Genomic DNA, 17,122 nt, shown 5'->3' with positions numbered 1-17,122 from the left:
GAGACACCAACGACCCGCTGGTAGTTACGAGATGGAAACAAATCCTCATATTGCTTACGTGGTTTGTGCTATTAAAAACAAAGAATCCTTACAGTGACTTTGCTGTTTCTACGTGAAGTGCCCTTTATTCCAGGTACAGGCAGGGAATAATTTGGAGGCAAAAAATGAGACCCTGTAGCCATACCAGAGGATTTCAGCCCTGCCAGGCGTATTTTCCCTTCATTCCCTCTATCCTTCCCCTGAGGAAAACAGCAAAACAAACCGACAGGCATCAATAAAATAAAAGCAGCAGAACACCCCACTGCTGGCAGCCAGCACGCGCTCCCGTTCGGCTGCAGGGCTCCTCTGGCTACAACTGCTTCTTTCATTAACTACATATCCTTGAAAATAATGTAACATTTACTCACTTTCAATGAGTCAAAGCAGGCGATTACACGTCCGTTCTCAACTTGGCAGCTTTTCGATGGGTGTGCAAATTTACATTCCGTGTCTGGTCTCGAGCAAGTCCCCCTTTGGAACTCCCTACACACTTCCAGCGTTAGCCATTTTGTGTCCCGGATCGGCGTGACACTAACAGCCATCTTTAGATTTTACAGGTAGTTAAAATTTCCAATAAAAACGAGGAGCTGAACTGATAAACTGGAAATGACGAAAGTGCCACCTCCAGAACACAGTTTTCCCCCGCTCCCTATGTTAAAATAAGTACGTGTAAAACCGGGTGGCTGCAATCCCGAGGAGGAGCTGTGTCACCAGAGTTCGGGGAGCGAGCCCGCTCCTGGCCGGGCAGGCCGGGACTGCCAGCCAGGTGCGCCTCCGGGAGCGTGGCCGGGACGAGCCCCGCGCTCAGCAGCCCATCCTGAGTGCGGGCGTGGGGCCGCGGCGGCTCTGGCAGCGCTTCCCGAGGGCTCCCGGGCCGGCGGCTGGCAGGTGCCTCCAGGCAGCGATGGCAGCGGGCTCTGCGGTGCGATCGGGATCGATTAGTTTGGCATAGACAGATGCAGCAGTTTAGAGCAACGACCGACACTGGCTTTGGGCTGGGGTTTTTCTCCTCCTCTCCGCGGCTGTCGGGCGGCAGAGCTCTGACCTTCGGGGCACACTTTAGTGCACAGTGCGGCGGCGGCGGGGGGGCAGCGCCGGACCCTCCTCCCGGCGGCGCGGGGCTGGCAGCGGCGGAGCGCTGTCGTCGCAGTCTAGCTGGCAGCAAGCAAGGCAAAAGCAGCGGCTGCTCTAGAAGCGGTCCCAAGCAGCAGCGACGTCAGGAAAGGCACTTCTTAGTACCAACCTGTGGAGAGAGGAGACACGTTAGGGGCGGCGGGCGCCCCGCGAGCCGCGCCCCGCGCAGGGCAGTCCCGGCGGCGGGGCCGCGTCCCCGCGCGGGGCCGGCGGCCGCTCCGCCCGCGGCCAATCGCGGCGAGCCTTGCAGCGACACCGCGGGCAGGGAGCCAATGGCGGGGGCCGTCTTATGAAAGGTCGCGCCTGTCAGACGCCGGCCGCGCTGCCCCGAGCGCGCCCGCGGGGGGACGCGCGCGCGGCCCGGCGGGGCCGGTGCGGGGCCGGGAGCGGGGCCGGCACCGCCGGGAGCGCCCGCCCACCCTCGCAGCGCTCGGGCCCGGCGCCGCCCCCCCGCCCGCCGGAGCTCTCCGGGGGACGCGCGCGCGGCCCGGCGGTACCGGCGTGCGGAACGCGGGGGCGGCGCGGGAGCGGCCCCGGCCCCGCCCCGCCCGCGGCCCGGCCCGGCCCGGCCCTGGCCGCCGCACGGCCCTCGCGGGCCGACAGACCCGCCACACCGCTGACCGCCCGCTCGGACACGGACACCGGCACCGCGCTCCCCGACACCCCGAGGGAACGCGCCGCCCGGCCGGCCCTGCCCCGGCTCCCCCGGCCACCGCGGACAGGGCGAGCTGCGGCCCCGCCATGAACATCGGCCGCCGCAGAACCCCCGGGCGCGGGGCACACCTGCCCCGCCGTGCCAGGGAAGATGCCCGGCTCTGCCACAGAAGTGATAAGGGAAAAGCCTGGTGCCACCTGCAAATACAGCTCTGGAATAGTCACCTGCGGCTCCTGTCCCCGCCTGAGGATCTCCGAGGAGCAGCCCAGAGGACGGAGCAGAGGGGCCCTGGTGGCACGGCCCGGGGCGTGTTGACGGACAACAACAACGGGAATTCTCTTGTCGGCACTGCAACCCCAACAGCATCCTCCTGCCTGCCTTTGGGGGAAGGTTGTTCCCGTCCCCGTCTTTCTAAAGACACTGCTTCATCATCTTCCTACCTCCCACCAGCCCCAGAGCAGGTCACTGCCACAGTCACCACGAACACACCCCGGGAAGCGATGCTGTCTGCATGGATGCAAACCAATGAGAAAAACCTACAAAGAGTCTTTTTCCAGGGACCGAGTGATCAGAACAACCACAGGGGAAGGAAAGCACACCTAACAGAGCTAATGAGATTACAACAGGCACCGTGGGTTCCTTGCCAGGACACTTGTAATCATGCCACATTTTTAATCCCTGCTAGCAAGAGACAAACAATTGTGCATAATTACTTACAAGCACAAGTTAACAACTGTCTTCATGGTAAACACAGATACTCAATTGCTTCAACTGCCCAAAACTCCCAAGTCAGGGTCATCCTGTGCCAGTAGTCACCACTCACCGGTGCTTGGGATATTGAAGACTCAGGTCTTGAAAACTTATTCCCTAACAAGTGCCCCAGGCAAACGAGTTTGGCTCTCCCACCAGTGCCACGCTCCCAGCCATGACAGATTAGCACCAAGAGACCTGAAAGCCCAGAACACGCTGCTCTGCCCAGGGCCTCGTGCCAGCGGGTCCAGCAGGCCCACAGGGCACCCCAGCTGCCCTGTGCAGGACTGCCAGCACATCAGAGAGCTTTTGGGAGCCTGAGCACATCCCCCAGCCTCCAGTCAAGGTGCACTGCAACTCCACAGGTGAGAGCTGGATCCACCATCACTCCTGTGCTGCACAAAACAACTTCCGAGTGTTATTTTGAGACGAGTTTTTATTGCCTGTGAGACCCTCAGAACAGAGTGCTGCCAGGAAGAGCTCTACAACAAAGCTGTGGAACGGCTCTAAGCAGGGTTTTCTCCTGTTCATCACTTTGGTACCCAATCCATACCAAGCATTGATTTTTCCAAACACCAAGAAGAGTTAGAGCAGCAATTGATGTATTTTACACACAGAAGCCAATGCAAGTTAAAGGCCACGCTTTCCAAACAAGACATTTAATTTCACTCTCATTACACAAGTAGTCACCCCTAACGAGGAATGAAAGAGAGCATAAAGGCAGCACACAAACTGAGAACAGATGAAAACTACCTTTTGTGCTCACACGTACTCACAGGAGAAATATCCCTGGTAAAACTCCCCAAACCATGTTTCAGTCCTGGGTTTGTAATAAGTTCTCTGCTAGGAGCTGGACAGCCCTTGACTCAGAGGGAAATCCTGCTCCTGCTGAGCTCAGTGACATACCTGTGACTGCACTAACCCAAGCTGAATTTCCCTTTTTCAGGCTGCCAGCCACAAGAAGACAAGTATTACTCCCAGGAGCTGTAATGCCTCGAAGGTAAGTCTTCAGAACGTGAAGTATATTCTTCAGAATATACTAAATGTATATTTTGTCTGCACAGTTACTTGAAGAAAAAGTGTTTTGTCAGAATTTGTTATCTACCTGAAAACAGCTAGAAATGTCAGCTTTAAAAATAGTCTTCGAGCAGAAATAAAGAAAAACTGTAGACCAGAGGTTTACCTTCAATATCTCCACTAAATAAAGGAAGATGTTAGCATGGAATTATAATTTTTTATCTCCAAAAACTATTTTCCCTCACTTTGAAATTCCCTTGTGGTATTCCAAGTCACTAAAGAGTCCCCAAGAAGCTTCAAATGCTACATGATACACTGTCTGCAAAACCCAGGTGACACATGGGATGTCTCCTCTGGGCTGTCTTTAATAAGCTGAGAAGGACTGCAGCAAATCCAGAGGGAGAACCGTAGGGACAGGCAGGAAAAGGATTGAGCTGAACTTTTTATTTTTTATTTCATTAAAACTGATTTAGGGGCAGAGTTTCTAGACCTCACCCAGTAGGCCAGTCAGTACTAAAGGCTTTTCTTAATCCACAGGTGGGTTTTGAAGTTCAACTTCTGAAATTTGGAAGGATTTACTACTTGTTCTGGGAATGTTGCAACATTGGTTTGGCCAAAGCATGACCTTGACTTTACTGATTATTGGGAATACAAGGAAAATGAAGCTAAAAATGTTGAAAGCAAATTTTAAAAGTGATTCTCAGAAAAAACAGAAGAGAGAAATAACACGGAGAAGTCATTCCTTAAGAGGATAACAGAGATGAGTCAGTTGTCTGCTGAGCTGGGTCAATGAAAATGATTAAGAAACAGCCTCACAAATCAATGGAAAGGTTATCTGGAAATGCCCAAGAAAGTAAAACTAACACAGAAGAGAGTCCTATTACTTCCCATTATTGCTATAAAGAAATGTTGTACAGCCAGGTTAATGATACATTTTTCCTCCTCGTTACAGTCTTTGACACAAAAATAAAGTGTCTCCCTGCGCTGGGAATTGTTCTTAAAGAGCCATTGTTTTCACTCTTCCTGTCACTGGGTTTGTTGGACATCACTGTTTTCTCTATCTCAATTCACACACGTCTCTCAAAAAACGATGTATAAAGCTGGGCAGGCAAAAAGCCCAACACTGAAGGAGAAGATGGCAGGGAAGAATGCTATTTTTATGCTCAGAGAAAGTGGAAGCTGAAAACACCAGTCTCAATGACATGAGAACTGTCAGCAAGAACAGATAATTACACAACGTGAATTCATCCTCATGACAATGACTCTAATGAGATAGGAAATGGAATAAAATCAATATTCTATTTACACTGACGGGGCAGTCCCAAAGCTTGAAACTGCCAAATGTCTGTCTTTTAAATCAAGGAACACAAAATTACTGACTGCCTTATAGTATTTTCAAAACACCTCTGCCAAACTCAAAGTTTACCAATAACATATCTCAACATAAAATTTGGAAGAGATACAGCAATTACTCCTCAGCACAACTGAGGGATATAATTATAGTGCTGTCACAAAATTAAGCTGAAACAATGAGCTAATGAACATCTTGGCCACGTAACAGTATAGGATTGGGTAAAGAAAAATACTCTTTAGTAAACTACAGCTGAACAACCCAATGTCTTGTACTGTAGCCCCACAGGAGCTGCACCCACTGCTCCCGTAGGACAGCATGGAAAAGCTAAATGACCCCTCTCCCAGTTTGGGACTTTCACATATACCTGGAACAAATGGAGTGCAAAGGCAGAGCAGAGAGCAGCCAGGTCTGAAGCAGGACTGCCCAGGTGCTGTACCCTGAGATGGATTCCACAGTTCCCCAGCCCAGCAGCTTGGGACTCAGAGCCTGCTAACACTACAAGCACACGTTAGCTCTGAATTACTGAGTCCCACACTGGATTTGTAAAAAACTGCCAACACTGCTTCTGTGACCCAGATATTTTGCATGATATACATAGTTTTAGTAGTAGTAGTAGTAGTAGTAGTGTTTTAAAGGTTTTTTCTGTACTGTTTTAGCTCTGACAGACTCGCCTGGTGCAACCTCCCACTGACTTCAGTGGCTCCTCTGGCACATCCCCGTCAGACGTGGTTTCATCTGAGTCTATTTCACAGTTTCTGGAACTGTTTTAGCAGAACCACCTAACTGTGACATTCCATCTGAATTTAACACACCCAAGTGCACTCAGTTCATGAAAACGGGATAAATAATGAAAAAGAGGCCACATGTTGCACACTACGTGCCCCAGGCACGTGCAGGAATCAGGTACTGCTCCAAGACTTCTGTCCCTAATCAAACCACAAACAAGTTCCCACCAGCAGTGCACTGGCACTGATATACAAATCCCCCAGCCCAATCCTCTCTTACTTTAGATTACAGTAATGCTATTTTCAAGTCAGAAAGTTATACTGCAAATTCCATAAACCCTCTTTTCTTTAAGGAGCAGACGGTTACGGATTAGCCACTATTGCTGCAATTTTAAAAATCTTTAAAGTCCAGAAATATGCCTGTTGATTTCTCTTTTTAATGACCTGGGGCATATATCAGTCTCCTTTACAAACTTTGGGACTTGAGGGACACGCAGAATTCACAGTCTGACAGCCTTAGCTGGACGTGTATTTATGAAGGAGAGCAGGGACAGGCCAGTGCCTGTCTCGGACAAGGACACGGCACATGAGCTGTTATTCTGCTCTTGCAACTTCAAGCCAGGGACACAAAACAGGGATGGATTACTCTGCCTTTAACCCATTTTCCATCAAATTTGTGTATTACAAAGCGTTCACATACCCATCCCCACCACCAAACTTGCAAATACTGTTTCTGGTAATAAAAACGTATCCACACTGTAATTCCTTTATCATAACATCCACATAATGTATTGTAGAAATGGGAAGTTCTCTATTACCCTGGCATAGGGGGATTTCAACTGTTTAAGAAGTGAAATTTCCCAAGCAAGTCTAAAAAGAAGTTGTTTATCTTTAAAAATAACAGCAATCTAGTGATGCAAGTTAAAATTCTGAGAAGTAACAAACTGAACAGAAAAAAACAAGAGCTCTTTTATTAAAATCAGTCTTACATGCTTGCTCTAATTAATAGTAATTTTAAATATGTTGTTTCTATACAAAGACATTTGAGAGGCTCTAACAAAACAACTATGCACTCTTCCAAAAACTACAAGCTATTTATTAATCAGACTCTTGCACATTTTGTTTGATTAACTGCAAATGTACACAAGCCAAGCGAGGCAGGAGAGCAGCGAGATGACCCACGGTAGTGGGGTCAGACCAGGATCAGGCCCCCCAACACCACCATCCCCCCGGGGCAGCACAGACCTGTAAAACCTTCCCTACTCCCTCCTGTGCAGGGGTGTGACCCTCACCCTCATCTCCCAGCCTGTTCCAGTGGGAGCGGATGTCGGGTGTTCTCCTCAAGAACAGCCATGTGGCAAACCCCGGGGTGAATCCCACAGGAGAGATTCAGAGCTGGGAGGTGCCTATAACAGTAGCAAAGAGGAAACACTCCCATAGTGACAGCTGATTTCTAACTGTACATGTGTGTATGCATTTATATAAAACGTGATTATTGGCATCATCCATGATAACCTCCACCACAGAAAAAAAAATCCATGTCCATGACTCAGCAAGGGAAGCAACTGCTTCCTTCTGCCAGCAAATTCCGTTGTGCCAATGAAGTGAAGGAGAAGTGACCCAGAGGAGCTCTCACTGGTGAGAGGTGCAGCAGACACCCCCCCAGCTTCTAGCAGACCCAATGCTTAAACACCTCCTGTACCAGAAGGGAAAACACACTTCACGAATATCACAATGCACCTTATTACTACTCAGGTACCCACCTTTTACAATCAGATAAATGGGGTTTCACTTCCCTTCCTAATGCAGCTGCCACATGGCCTTGGTTGCAAAAGGTGCCTTTTCCTTCCCCAGAAATGGCTGGATAGAGCAGTGGGGAAAAGAAGTCCTGAGAGACCATTGCAGCGAGCTGCTGATGGAGCAGGGCATACACAGGGCAATACTGACACTATCATTCATTCATTACTAGGAGCACTTGCTCCAGCCAACAAGCTCATGCACTTGGTCTCACCAACCCATCCCTGTCTGGGCCCCCTCTCCCAAATTCACCCCCGACACCAAACTCCAGATTTCAAAGTTCTTGCCCAGTAACATGCCAATTGCTTTGTTAGGAGGATAATTTCAAGTCAGGAGTCTGGATGCAGCCACCACATCCCTGCACACATCCAATTACTTGGCAAGATTAAATCTGAACCTAATTACCAGGAACGGAACAGGCCATTCATGCCACCTGCTCTGAGCTGGTGTGTCATCCCACTCCTGGTGACAGGGCCCTGCTGGCCCTGTGCTGTCACACAGGGAGTGACACATGGGGGCTGATGGGGAGTCCTCAGCACAATTCCGTGGGGGCACCTTCCTACTCACTGTCTGCTGCGTAACAGGCACTGTCCAGCCAGGCCCAGCATTTTTTTGGGAATTACCTGGAGTGCTTCACCTTGCATCTGACTTGAGGGCAACCAAAAAGGGACGTGAGTGCAGCTGAGAGGAACTTGTGACACCCAGTTCTGCTCTCAGCAGCCGTTAGAGCTCATCGTCCGATGGCCTGGGCACCTCAGCTCAGCCATGGTGAGCTCTGGCAACACAGGGACAATCACTTGCTTCTCTCCAAGGACCAGAAAATGTTGTGGGAATGGGGAAAGCGGGGTCACTGACACAGTCTGGACTGAAGGAATGCTGCGGCGAGTGGCAAACCAGCACCCTGGCTCTGCAGCAAGACCAGGCAGCACCCGGGGGACCCACATCTCCAAGGCCACCCCAGGGTCCCACAGTGGCAGCACTGCCATGCTGGGGACACCCAGAGCAGGGAGGCACTGCCAGCTCAGTGAGAGGACAGCACTGCCCAACTTGGTCACTGACAACATGAACCACAAAGCAAGGACAGTGCTGGAACCCACTGCAGTGTCTGCTGAGGGACAGGAGACACAGAGACCACGTTCACAGCTGGCTGTTCCTCCCTGAATCTCAGATCCCAGAGATTTTCTATTTTTTTATACATTTTGACCTTACATTTAATTTATGTTTATCAATCATATCCTCCCAGGATAAAAACTTGTACAACTTTTCAGAAAATACAACAAATCTATATAATTTCTTCTCATTAGTTACATAAGAATCTAAATCCCAGAGAGTTTTTAACTCTCTCTGCTCTGCCACCATCTGAGGTATCCAAGATCACTGTCGTGCAGAAATACAAAAGCAAAATGCTTCTTCCATACACAGTAAAACTAATCCAGTTTAGGAGACTGCTTTCTTTGACTTAACAGATATCCCTACACAGACAGTGCTCAGCAGCACAGAAGCACTTATTGATGTGATTAATTCTGCATCGTGACCAATCTCACCCAAGCTAAATAAATACATGTGCCTTCAGATACCAAGGAAAAGCTCCAAATTAGTCACTGGTATTAAAGAGAAGTAATAAAAATAATAAAAACTGCATGACTATGTTTTATTTTAGGAAAGAAGTGGAAAATGTCTTTGAGACAATTTTTAATCAGTATTTTGCTTTAGTATATTGTTGTTTGTTCATCTTGAATCATGATATTTATATAGCTAACAATAACCACAAGAAACAACCCACTAATGGCCCCTGTTTGGAACAGGTTTTGCTGCACAAGCTCTCAGCCAGGAGAGCTGCCACGACACACAGGGGTGGGTTAGGAAGGGACTTCTGAGCTGGACTGGTCGTGTCAGAGACAGCAGTGGGGCCCTTAACACGGTGCCATGGAATTTCTCACATGGAAGACTCCTCTCTGTCCTCTACTTGGGTTCTCCTCAGTGTGTCCCCTTTTCCTCTAACATACCCATACAAGCTACCCAAATTGAATACACAGTGAAGGAGTTTTGGGGAAAGCTCAAAAGATTACAGTTTTCCTTGTATTTTCTCTCTTCCCTCTAAAAGCCATTGAAAACCACCAATTCTGAAAGTTTAAATCTCTACTCTTACACAAAAAACCATGGAATATTTGGAAAATAGCTTCTGAAAAGGGTTAGGAAAAAGCACTTTTTAAAAAACAGTTATTAAAGACAAAATGCTTAGAAGTTGTAGAAAACAAAACAAACAAACCCAAAGCATTAATTTTGTCAGTCATGCAGAAAAACAAGCGAAAGAAGTTCAAATTCTTGTATTTCAGTTCCACCATTAGCTGTATTTAATTAGAAGAATCGAACAGAGCGCTGCGTCTACTTTTCACAACAAAAATCACATCATTAAAGATTTATTTATGGAATATATTTGCACATAAATACAGGAGCTCAATAAAATGTTGATAAGCAGCAAACAAGATATCTGCCCAGGGACTTCCTTCCCAGCAGCCTGCAAAGCTCCAGCACGGCAGCAAATGCTGGCATTCCCAGAAAAATGTTTTTAACTGCTACACATCAAAAAGCTGAAAAACACATAATTACATTATCACGATCACAGACTCACTACCTTTGATTTTTCACTGCTTGAAAGAAGGCTCGAAGTCCACTGAAGTTGTGCCCACATACGGAGCACGAAAGGATTCCCGTATAAAATTATGGATAAAGAATAACGGACGTCACTGATACAAAGTCAAGAATGCTACCCAGGCACTAATAAACTCTTCCAAACACTGGAATAAACATTTTAGTTTGGGTTTTATTCCAAGATTCAGAGATTCACAGAAGAAAAAACAGAGAGTATACTTCTCCCAAGAAATCCCCGCTGTGTTTATCAGTACATGCAGCTGACGGGCCCTTCCTCCCATGGAAGCCAGATGGCACAGGCAGCACCAAAATAGCCGGCAAGCAGCAGCCCTTGGGACTGGCGAGGAAGAGGAAGGGCGGGTGGCCCAGCCCAGCCAGCACAGCCCAGCGGACTCGGCAGCAGCTGGAGCAGCGGCTCCCGGCGCCTGCGCACCCAGACACGCACTTTCTATGGCCAATCTAGGCCTGATGCCTGCTGCCTTCTGCCTTCAGCTTGGCAACCTGCTCGGAAAACCTGACACATGTGCCTGGAGCAGCTCCGGAGCATGCACGCTCCTGCACGGTGCCCGGGGAGCGCCGGCTCTAAAGGCTCCGGACCTCGGGCACGCCTAGAACCAAATAACGCAGCAAACTCCACGTGCTCCTGCAGCACTTTACTTACATTCACAGGCAAAGCTTATCTCCATGAGCGTGGTGTCACTGCAGCACAGATAATGTCACTGCAATGCCACAGCTCCAGCAGCCTCAGAGCGCTCCTGTCCCCCACGGGGGGCTTCAGCCACCCACCCACAGTCCATCCCCACCCAGGGCAATGGGGGAGCCTGGGGTTACCCACAACCCAGAGAGGAGCGCCGAGGGCCTTGCAGGACTGAGCTGGGCAGCTCTGATCTCTCTCCCTTTTTTAGAAGGAAAATATTCCCATTAACTGCTTTGGAAGCAGGATTGGGCCCAGAGCCCAAAAATGCCCTGGGTTCCCAAGTCCTTACTCACTGCTCGCAGTTGGACTCGCTCACATCAGAGCCAGCAGCACAGCAGGAATGTGTGGAGCTGCTGCAGGAGGATCTGGGAGCTCGGGGCCCAGCACTGCTCTCTGCTCCTCCAGCCTGTGCCTGAGCTCAGCCAGGGCTCCGTGCGTGCCGCATTAAATACCAGCCATGTAGGGTACAAACGCTGCCTTCGCTCCCTGGGCTGTCCGGAGGGGGAATGCAGATGCCATCAGCTGCCTCCCGTGCAGGCTCTGCAGACCTGAGCACACAGCCGCCCCAGTCAGGACACGCTATTTATAATGCTTTCAACATTTCACTTTTCCCTGCAAATAATACCTGCTCCAAGCTCAAGTCCAAGGCATATTTTGCCTTGCCAGATGATCTGCGACCGTCTCATGACTTATTACATTGTTATCGCTGCTAAGCTGAGCAAACAGGGCTGCTAAGTCTATTAATCTTCTGGAACACGAAGGCTGAAACCGTAGAAACAAAACATCTCACTACAAGATACATAAAATGTGCTATAAGGAGATAAGGGGGGAATTCAGTGCACGCTCTGGTAAGTTTTTTCTGTGCCACTGCAAGCGAGGCTGACGCACTTCTGCAAGAGCCGACTCTGGATGTAACGCTACCGACAAGTTACATAAGGGAAAAGAAATTCCTTTTCCGAGAGCAGCCAGCAAGATATTCCTGCCACAGGAGAACCTGGGCACTCTGCAGCCGGTGGAACTGCCACCTGTACGCTCACAGCAGGATGGTACAAGCAGTCTGACCCAGGCAGGGTAACCGCGCCGCTGGGCGGGAACGCGCTGCCCAAAACGCCAAAGGGCTGGACATATTTTAACTCATCTAGTACTTATGGCTTTCTGTCGTGCTGAAATTCACCCCCATTCACTCTGCCACCCATACACAGCTTGCGTATTTATGTCCCAAAATATTTTTCCGTGAAAATAAATATTTGGCCTATTTGCCCAAAGCAAAGGTCCCACGAGCACACAGGAGTCACAGCTTTGACAGCAGTGCTCAGATCAGAGCAGCTCCAGGAGGCAGTGGGGCTGCGGAAGGACAGACCGATCCGGGGCTGAGCTGGCCTGTGCCCTGGGCTGGGCTAACACTGGTCATGCACCTGGCTTAGAGAGAGAGAACAGAAGAACTTACTGCTGGTTCTGAATGCACAGATCAGGGTAAACCAACACTTGTCACTGGCTTTATTCTTCAAGCAAAGCACTAAGATATTCCCAGTCCCCCTGCACAGACTGCTGAAGGAAGAGTGGGCTCCAGCATCCTGACAGGAACCACACCCTGCTATGGAATGACATATGCAAAGCCTTCACCTCTCACCTCTGCAAATTAACTTTGTATTTTCTTATCTTGGGATGTTTCATCACAACTGTGACAAGGTTTTAATGGTCCCTTCTTTTTCCTTGCTAATTGACACAAATTGAATGACAATTGTACATATTCATGACAGGGTGGGCTCCAAATGTAACTGAGGGCAGCAATCAAACACACTCACATGTTTATCCTTTTGGTAAATAACCACGGGGTAGGAGGAAGAAAATGTTGTTTACTTTGCTGCCTTACTTGGGAAACTAAGTTTACAGTATAAAATTGTAAATAAAACAAAATTAAAAAATAATAATCATAGGCAACTGCTCTAATCCCTAAGGCACACAAACAGACCACCACTCATGCAGGGGAAGGACAGCCCTGGAGCCTCTGCCCTGCACGGGACTGGGCACAGCAGGGCAGACTGAAGCGTAGGAGTCCCCAGGGAAGCAATCCAACCCTGTCAGATCCTCCCCTCTCCCCTCCTTCTGGACAGGAGTAGTAGCAGGAATTTGTTGATAAATACTCATAGTTGCAGAAGTCATCCTTGGCATGGACATAAATAATAAAAATGCGACAACAAAAGGGAACAGAACATTTTCTGCACTTTCACCTTAGCAAGCTGGTCTTTGCTAACAGCAAAATCACCTTACAGCAGTCCCATGGAAAATTTGCATAAGGCAAGGATTATCCACTGGTTCCTGAGCAGGAATCATCCCCTGTTTGGGCATCCAGAGATGCTAAGGCTCATCCCCCGAATTATAGGCATCCCTGTCACTACCACCTCCCCATGGAAGGTGAAGCAGCAGAATAAAACAAGTACCTAAAAGAAATAAAAACAGAGTGGGAAGCCTATGCTTTAATCTGAACTGGCCATGAGTTCTCCACCTCCACCACACGTGTAAGAACTTTCCTGTGGCCACAGAAGCCCTCCTGGCCAGTGAGGCTGAAACCACGTGGCTTCCCTGGTGTGTCCTCTCCGGGCAGCCAAGCCCTCCCAGCTGCCAAGGTGTGCCTCAGCTACTTGCTGGGATCCATCACCGCCTCCTGTACTGCACGGTTACAGTCCAGGTTTCCAACACACACAGGCTCCAAGGTCAGGGAAGTCAGAGCAGCACCTGATGCAGGGATGCAGCACAACAGAGCTGGGACATCGCACCAGGACCACGGAATGGGGCATTTACTGCCCTCCAAGACCCCTCAAACACAGACTGCAATGAGTGCATTACAGATTTTCCTCAGTAAGATCCTCCCTGATGATAAAATTTTGGAAAGCAGCATTCCCAGTGCTCCCAAGACGCACAAACTGGACAAGAACCAGAAACCTCCATGCAAAACAGGCTTTAAAAGAAAGCAACTGCAGCACCTGCTACTTTCAAATGCTCATCCATGTGTGGTATTTGTCACAGAAGTGCCTAAAAATGTTAGTTTATTCAATCCTTGGCCTTGTTATAGGAAGTAGAATACAGATAACTCAGGAATTATTACCTAGTAACACCAGAAGATGATGAATAGCACCTGAGACTTAATAAAGCAACAGAGAAGTACAATTCAGGAGGTGGAGTAATACAGGACAAAATCAACCTTGCTCCAAAACTGAAGAGGAATGTCTACATTTAAGGCTTTAGGCAACTTCATTCACACATTTATTTCTGATTATACTGTTGAACTTCCCAAAGCAAAATGAACCAAGAGCATTTCCAGTCTATAGTAACATCAGCCAAAACCCTGGAATTTTTCACGTGCCCCCCCAGCACACCACAGAGCCCCTCACAGAGCCTCCCCCAACCCCCGGCCTCTGCACACCAACCACAGCAAGGAAGCCAAAGAACAACTCCCTGGCCTGACTGCCAACAGAAAACCCTTTCAGTAAAGACTTCTCAATTATGATTACTCCCACTATTAGATAATAATATACCAGACAAATTTTAAATTAAAATTCTCCGCTTCCACTAATTAAACTGCTTCACTGATACTCCTACAGACAGACACTATCCATTACCTTGCTAATCCACCAGATCTAAACCTCTAACACCTCCTGCCCGAGGGTGGAGATGGTCAGGCACCTACCCAGGCAGGACCAAGCTGGAGGCAACTGTGGGATCCATCCAAACTGGCCATTTCCCATGTTTACAGCACAGCTTTCAGCCCAAAAAACATGGAGCTTGTGCTTGTGTGGCATGTGGCACAGCTGTGCTTCCCAACGCTCCTGAGACAGTGAGCACAGAGGAGGATTCGGTGGGAAAATGAACAGAAATCACAAAGGCAGGGAAGGCAGCCTTGGCACAGCTGCTGACTGAATTACAGAGGTTGCTCACATAATGCCCCAATTTCATCCACTGATTCAAGTGCCCCACAGTACCAGTCCCTGGACCCGGCCCTTTGCTGCCATTCAGAACAAATTTAATCCAATGATGGCTTTAAGGAAACAAGACAACAGACACACCCCGGCACTTTGGCTCTCATGTATCAGTCCAAGAATTCTGCTCCTGTATATCTTTCCTCAGTAGCCTGAGTAAATAACAACTGCACTATCCTGAACTTTTACGAGTCACACAAACCAGGCAGACTCTACAACTGCCTTTAATTCAGACATACAACATACAGAGCAATACGTTTTCCAAATTTTCTCACCTCTGGAGACTGTGAAACTTGAACTGTTCAGTCATCACCACTGCTTTTCCATTTAAACAGCCTTTTACTAAACAGCCTTTAACTAAGTCTGGAGCAGTTTTCCAGCTCAGCAGCTCCGAGTTTTTAAATCCAGGCCTTTAAACCCAGGGCAGTCCAACTTCATTTTACAGTGTTCCAGTCTGCACCTGATCCAGCATGAGCTGGGGAAAGCAGAGAGACACAGGCCTCACAAAATTTCAATCCCAAAAGCACATGGTGCAACCGTCGAGCTCAGCTTCCACATACAGCAATCCTGTCGTCACTGCAGCCAGCCGGGGAGGGGGGAGGGAGGCAAGCCTTTAATTTCTTCCTCTTTTAGCTACTTTACATTGTCATAGTACTGTTTTATGCCAGCAGGCCTGCCCAGGGTCAGTGCCACACAGAGCCAGCTTGGCAGGAGCCTGCAATCTGTCCTCAGGCTCTCGCCCCAAACTTCCCCAGCAGCAACAAGTGCCATCGGTTAATTATTCATCATGCAAATCATTTCCTTGTCACTTTGGAATGTGTTGTCGTTTCATTAGATCTCTTTTTCAAGGCAACATAACCCAGTTAGTTATTCTCTGTTACTATTCATTACTCCCATTCCTCTCTTCCCTGTTACAACCCTTCCCTAAACCTGCTCTCCTGTGGTTCACAGGCTCCGTTACCCGTCTCCTGCTGCTGCTGCTGTGCTTTGGGGCATATATTCCCCGCCTCAAAAAATCACCAATAGAAATCACTCCTTCCTAAAAGAAACAATCACATATTTTCCCAAGACAACCATTTTACACAGACAACATCCCTGCGTTTTTCTCTTCCGCTATACCAACGTCTTAACATACCGACTTGCTGGCAGCTGCAAAACAAAGTTCTGGATTCAAGAACTTCCCCGAGCAGAAAGCGAAGCGCTCCGTGCCCCGCGGCCGCTCCCGGGGCCGGGCCGCGCGGGGAGCGCGCACAGGGCGATGCCCGAGAGCTGCGCCCGCCCCGCGGCCCCTCGGCCCCCGCCTGCTGGAGACGCCTCGGCACCGGGCGGTTTGGGGCAGCCCCGACCCGGGCCGAGCCCCGCCGAGCCCCCGGGCCCGGCCCGGCGATCCCGAGCGCGGCGGCACCGCCGCTCGCCCCGCGGCCGGAGGGGCCGGGCCCCGGCGGGGATACGCGGGGAGAGCCCCGCCGGGTCTGTCCCCGGGGAAGGGCAGCGGGGCCGCGCCCCGGGCCCCCGGCGGAGGTCGGTCCCGGCCCCCGGGCCGCCGAGAGGGGCACCCCCCGTTCCCCGCCAGCCGCCGCCCGCCCCGGGCCCGCCGCGGCCGCGCCCCCGCCCCGCACTCACCCGGGCCTGCCGGCGGGCCCTGCCGGCGCGGCCCGCCCGGCTCAGCGGCTCATGCTGACGGTGCCGCCGGCGCGGCGGGCGGAGCAGCGGCCCGGGCTCCCCGCGCCGGCCCCGGCCCCGCTTCCGCCGCCGCCCCCGCCCCGCCCGGAAGCGCCGCCCGGCCCCGGGCCCGGGGAGCGCGGCCCGGCCCCGCTCACCTGGTGCCGCGGCGGCTCCGCGCTCCGGCGGCGAGGGCAGGGCGCGGAGCGGGGCGGCGGCGCGGCGGGCTGCCCTCCCCCGGGGCCGCCCTCCCTCATCCTCCCCGCGGCGGGCGGCCGGCGCCTCATGAGTCACCGCGCCCGGGCCCGCACACGTGCCCGGCCCCGCCGCCTCCGGCCGGCACAGCGGCGGCAGGGGCGGCCCGCACGACACCCACCGCCCCCCGAACGCCGTCCCTGGGGAGGCCATCCTCCTGGGATCTGCCTCCCGGGGCCGGCAGGAGCGCCGTGCTTTCCTCCCGCCTCCGCCCTTCCTTCATCTTGGCCAGTCGAGCCCATTGCAGAGCGGTCGGGTTTGCCGGTGTGTCCCAGGAGCCCGGCCCGGCTGCTGTGGGGCGCGGGATGGGGCTCCCCGGACACCCCACACCCGCCCCGAGGCTGCTCTGAGCCCCCCCGGGCTCCGGTGGGACCCTGTCCCTCGGAGAGCAGCGGGCCCATCACCCAG

The 17,122-nt window shown here is 51.1% G+C and overlaps 1 protein-coding gene across 13 annotated transcripts in view; it reads right to left on the bottom strand.

The window, feature by feature from the left end:
* Positions 1 to 16,740, bottom strand: part of MBNL1 (muscleblind like splicing regulator 1) — a 71,871-nt gene extending 55,131 nt beyond the window's left edge. For 7 of the 13 annotated variants that reach the window (XR_007903629.1, XM_051781996.1, XM_051781999.1 and 4 more), the window contains exon 1: positions 408 to 1,282. Coding sequence is in view for 9 of the 13 variants with exons in the window: in XM_051781996.1 (XP_051637956.1) it covers positions 408 to 581 (174 nt within the window). In the remaining 4 variants the exon portion in view is untranslated. Of the gene's footprint in view, positions 1 to 407; positions 1,446 to 15,932; positions 15,949 to 16,420; positions 16,545 to 16,617 lie in introns of those variants that run through there. The other 6 variants (XR_007903628.1, XM_051781995.1, XM_051781993.1 and 3 more) reach the window with 5 other exon arrangements.
* Positions 16,741 to 17,122: the final 382 nt, after the last annotated feature.

The sequence above is a fragment of the Manacus candei genome, unplaced genomic scaffold, assembly GCF_025592945.1.
Source record: "Manacus candei isolate 608988 ecotype Guabito, Panama unplaced genomic scaffold, ASM2559294v1 h1tg000015l, whole genome shotgun sequence".
Taxonomy (NCBI): domain Eukaryota; kingdom Metazoa; phylum Chordata; class Aves; order Passeriformes; family Pipridae; genus Manacus; species Manacus candei.
The sequence above is the reverse complement of the archived record's forward strand: the minus strand, read 5'-3'. Positions and strand labels throughout refer to the sequence as shown.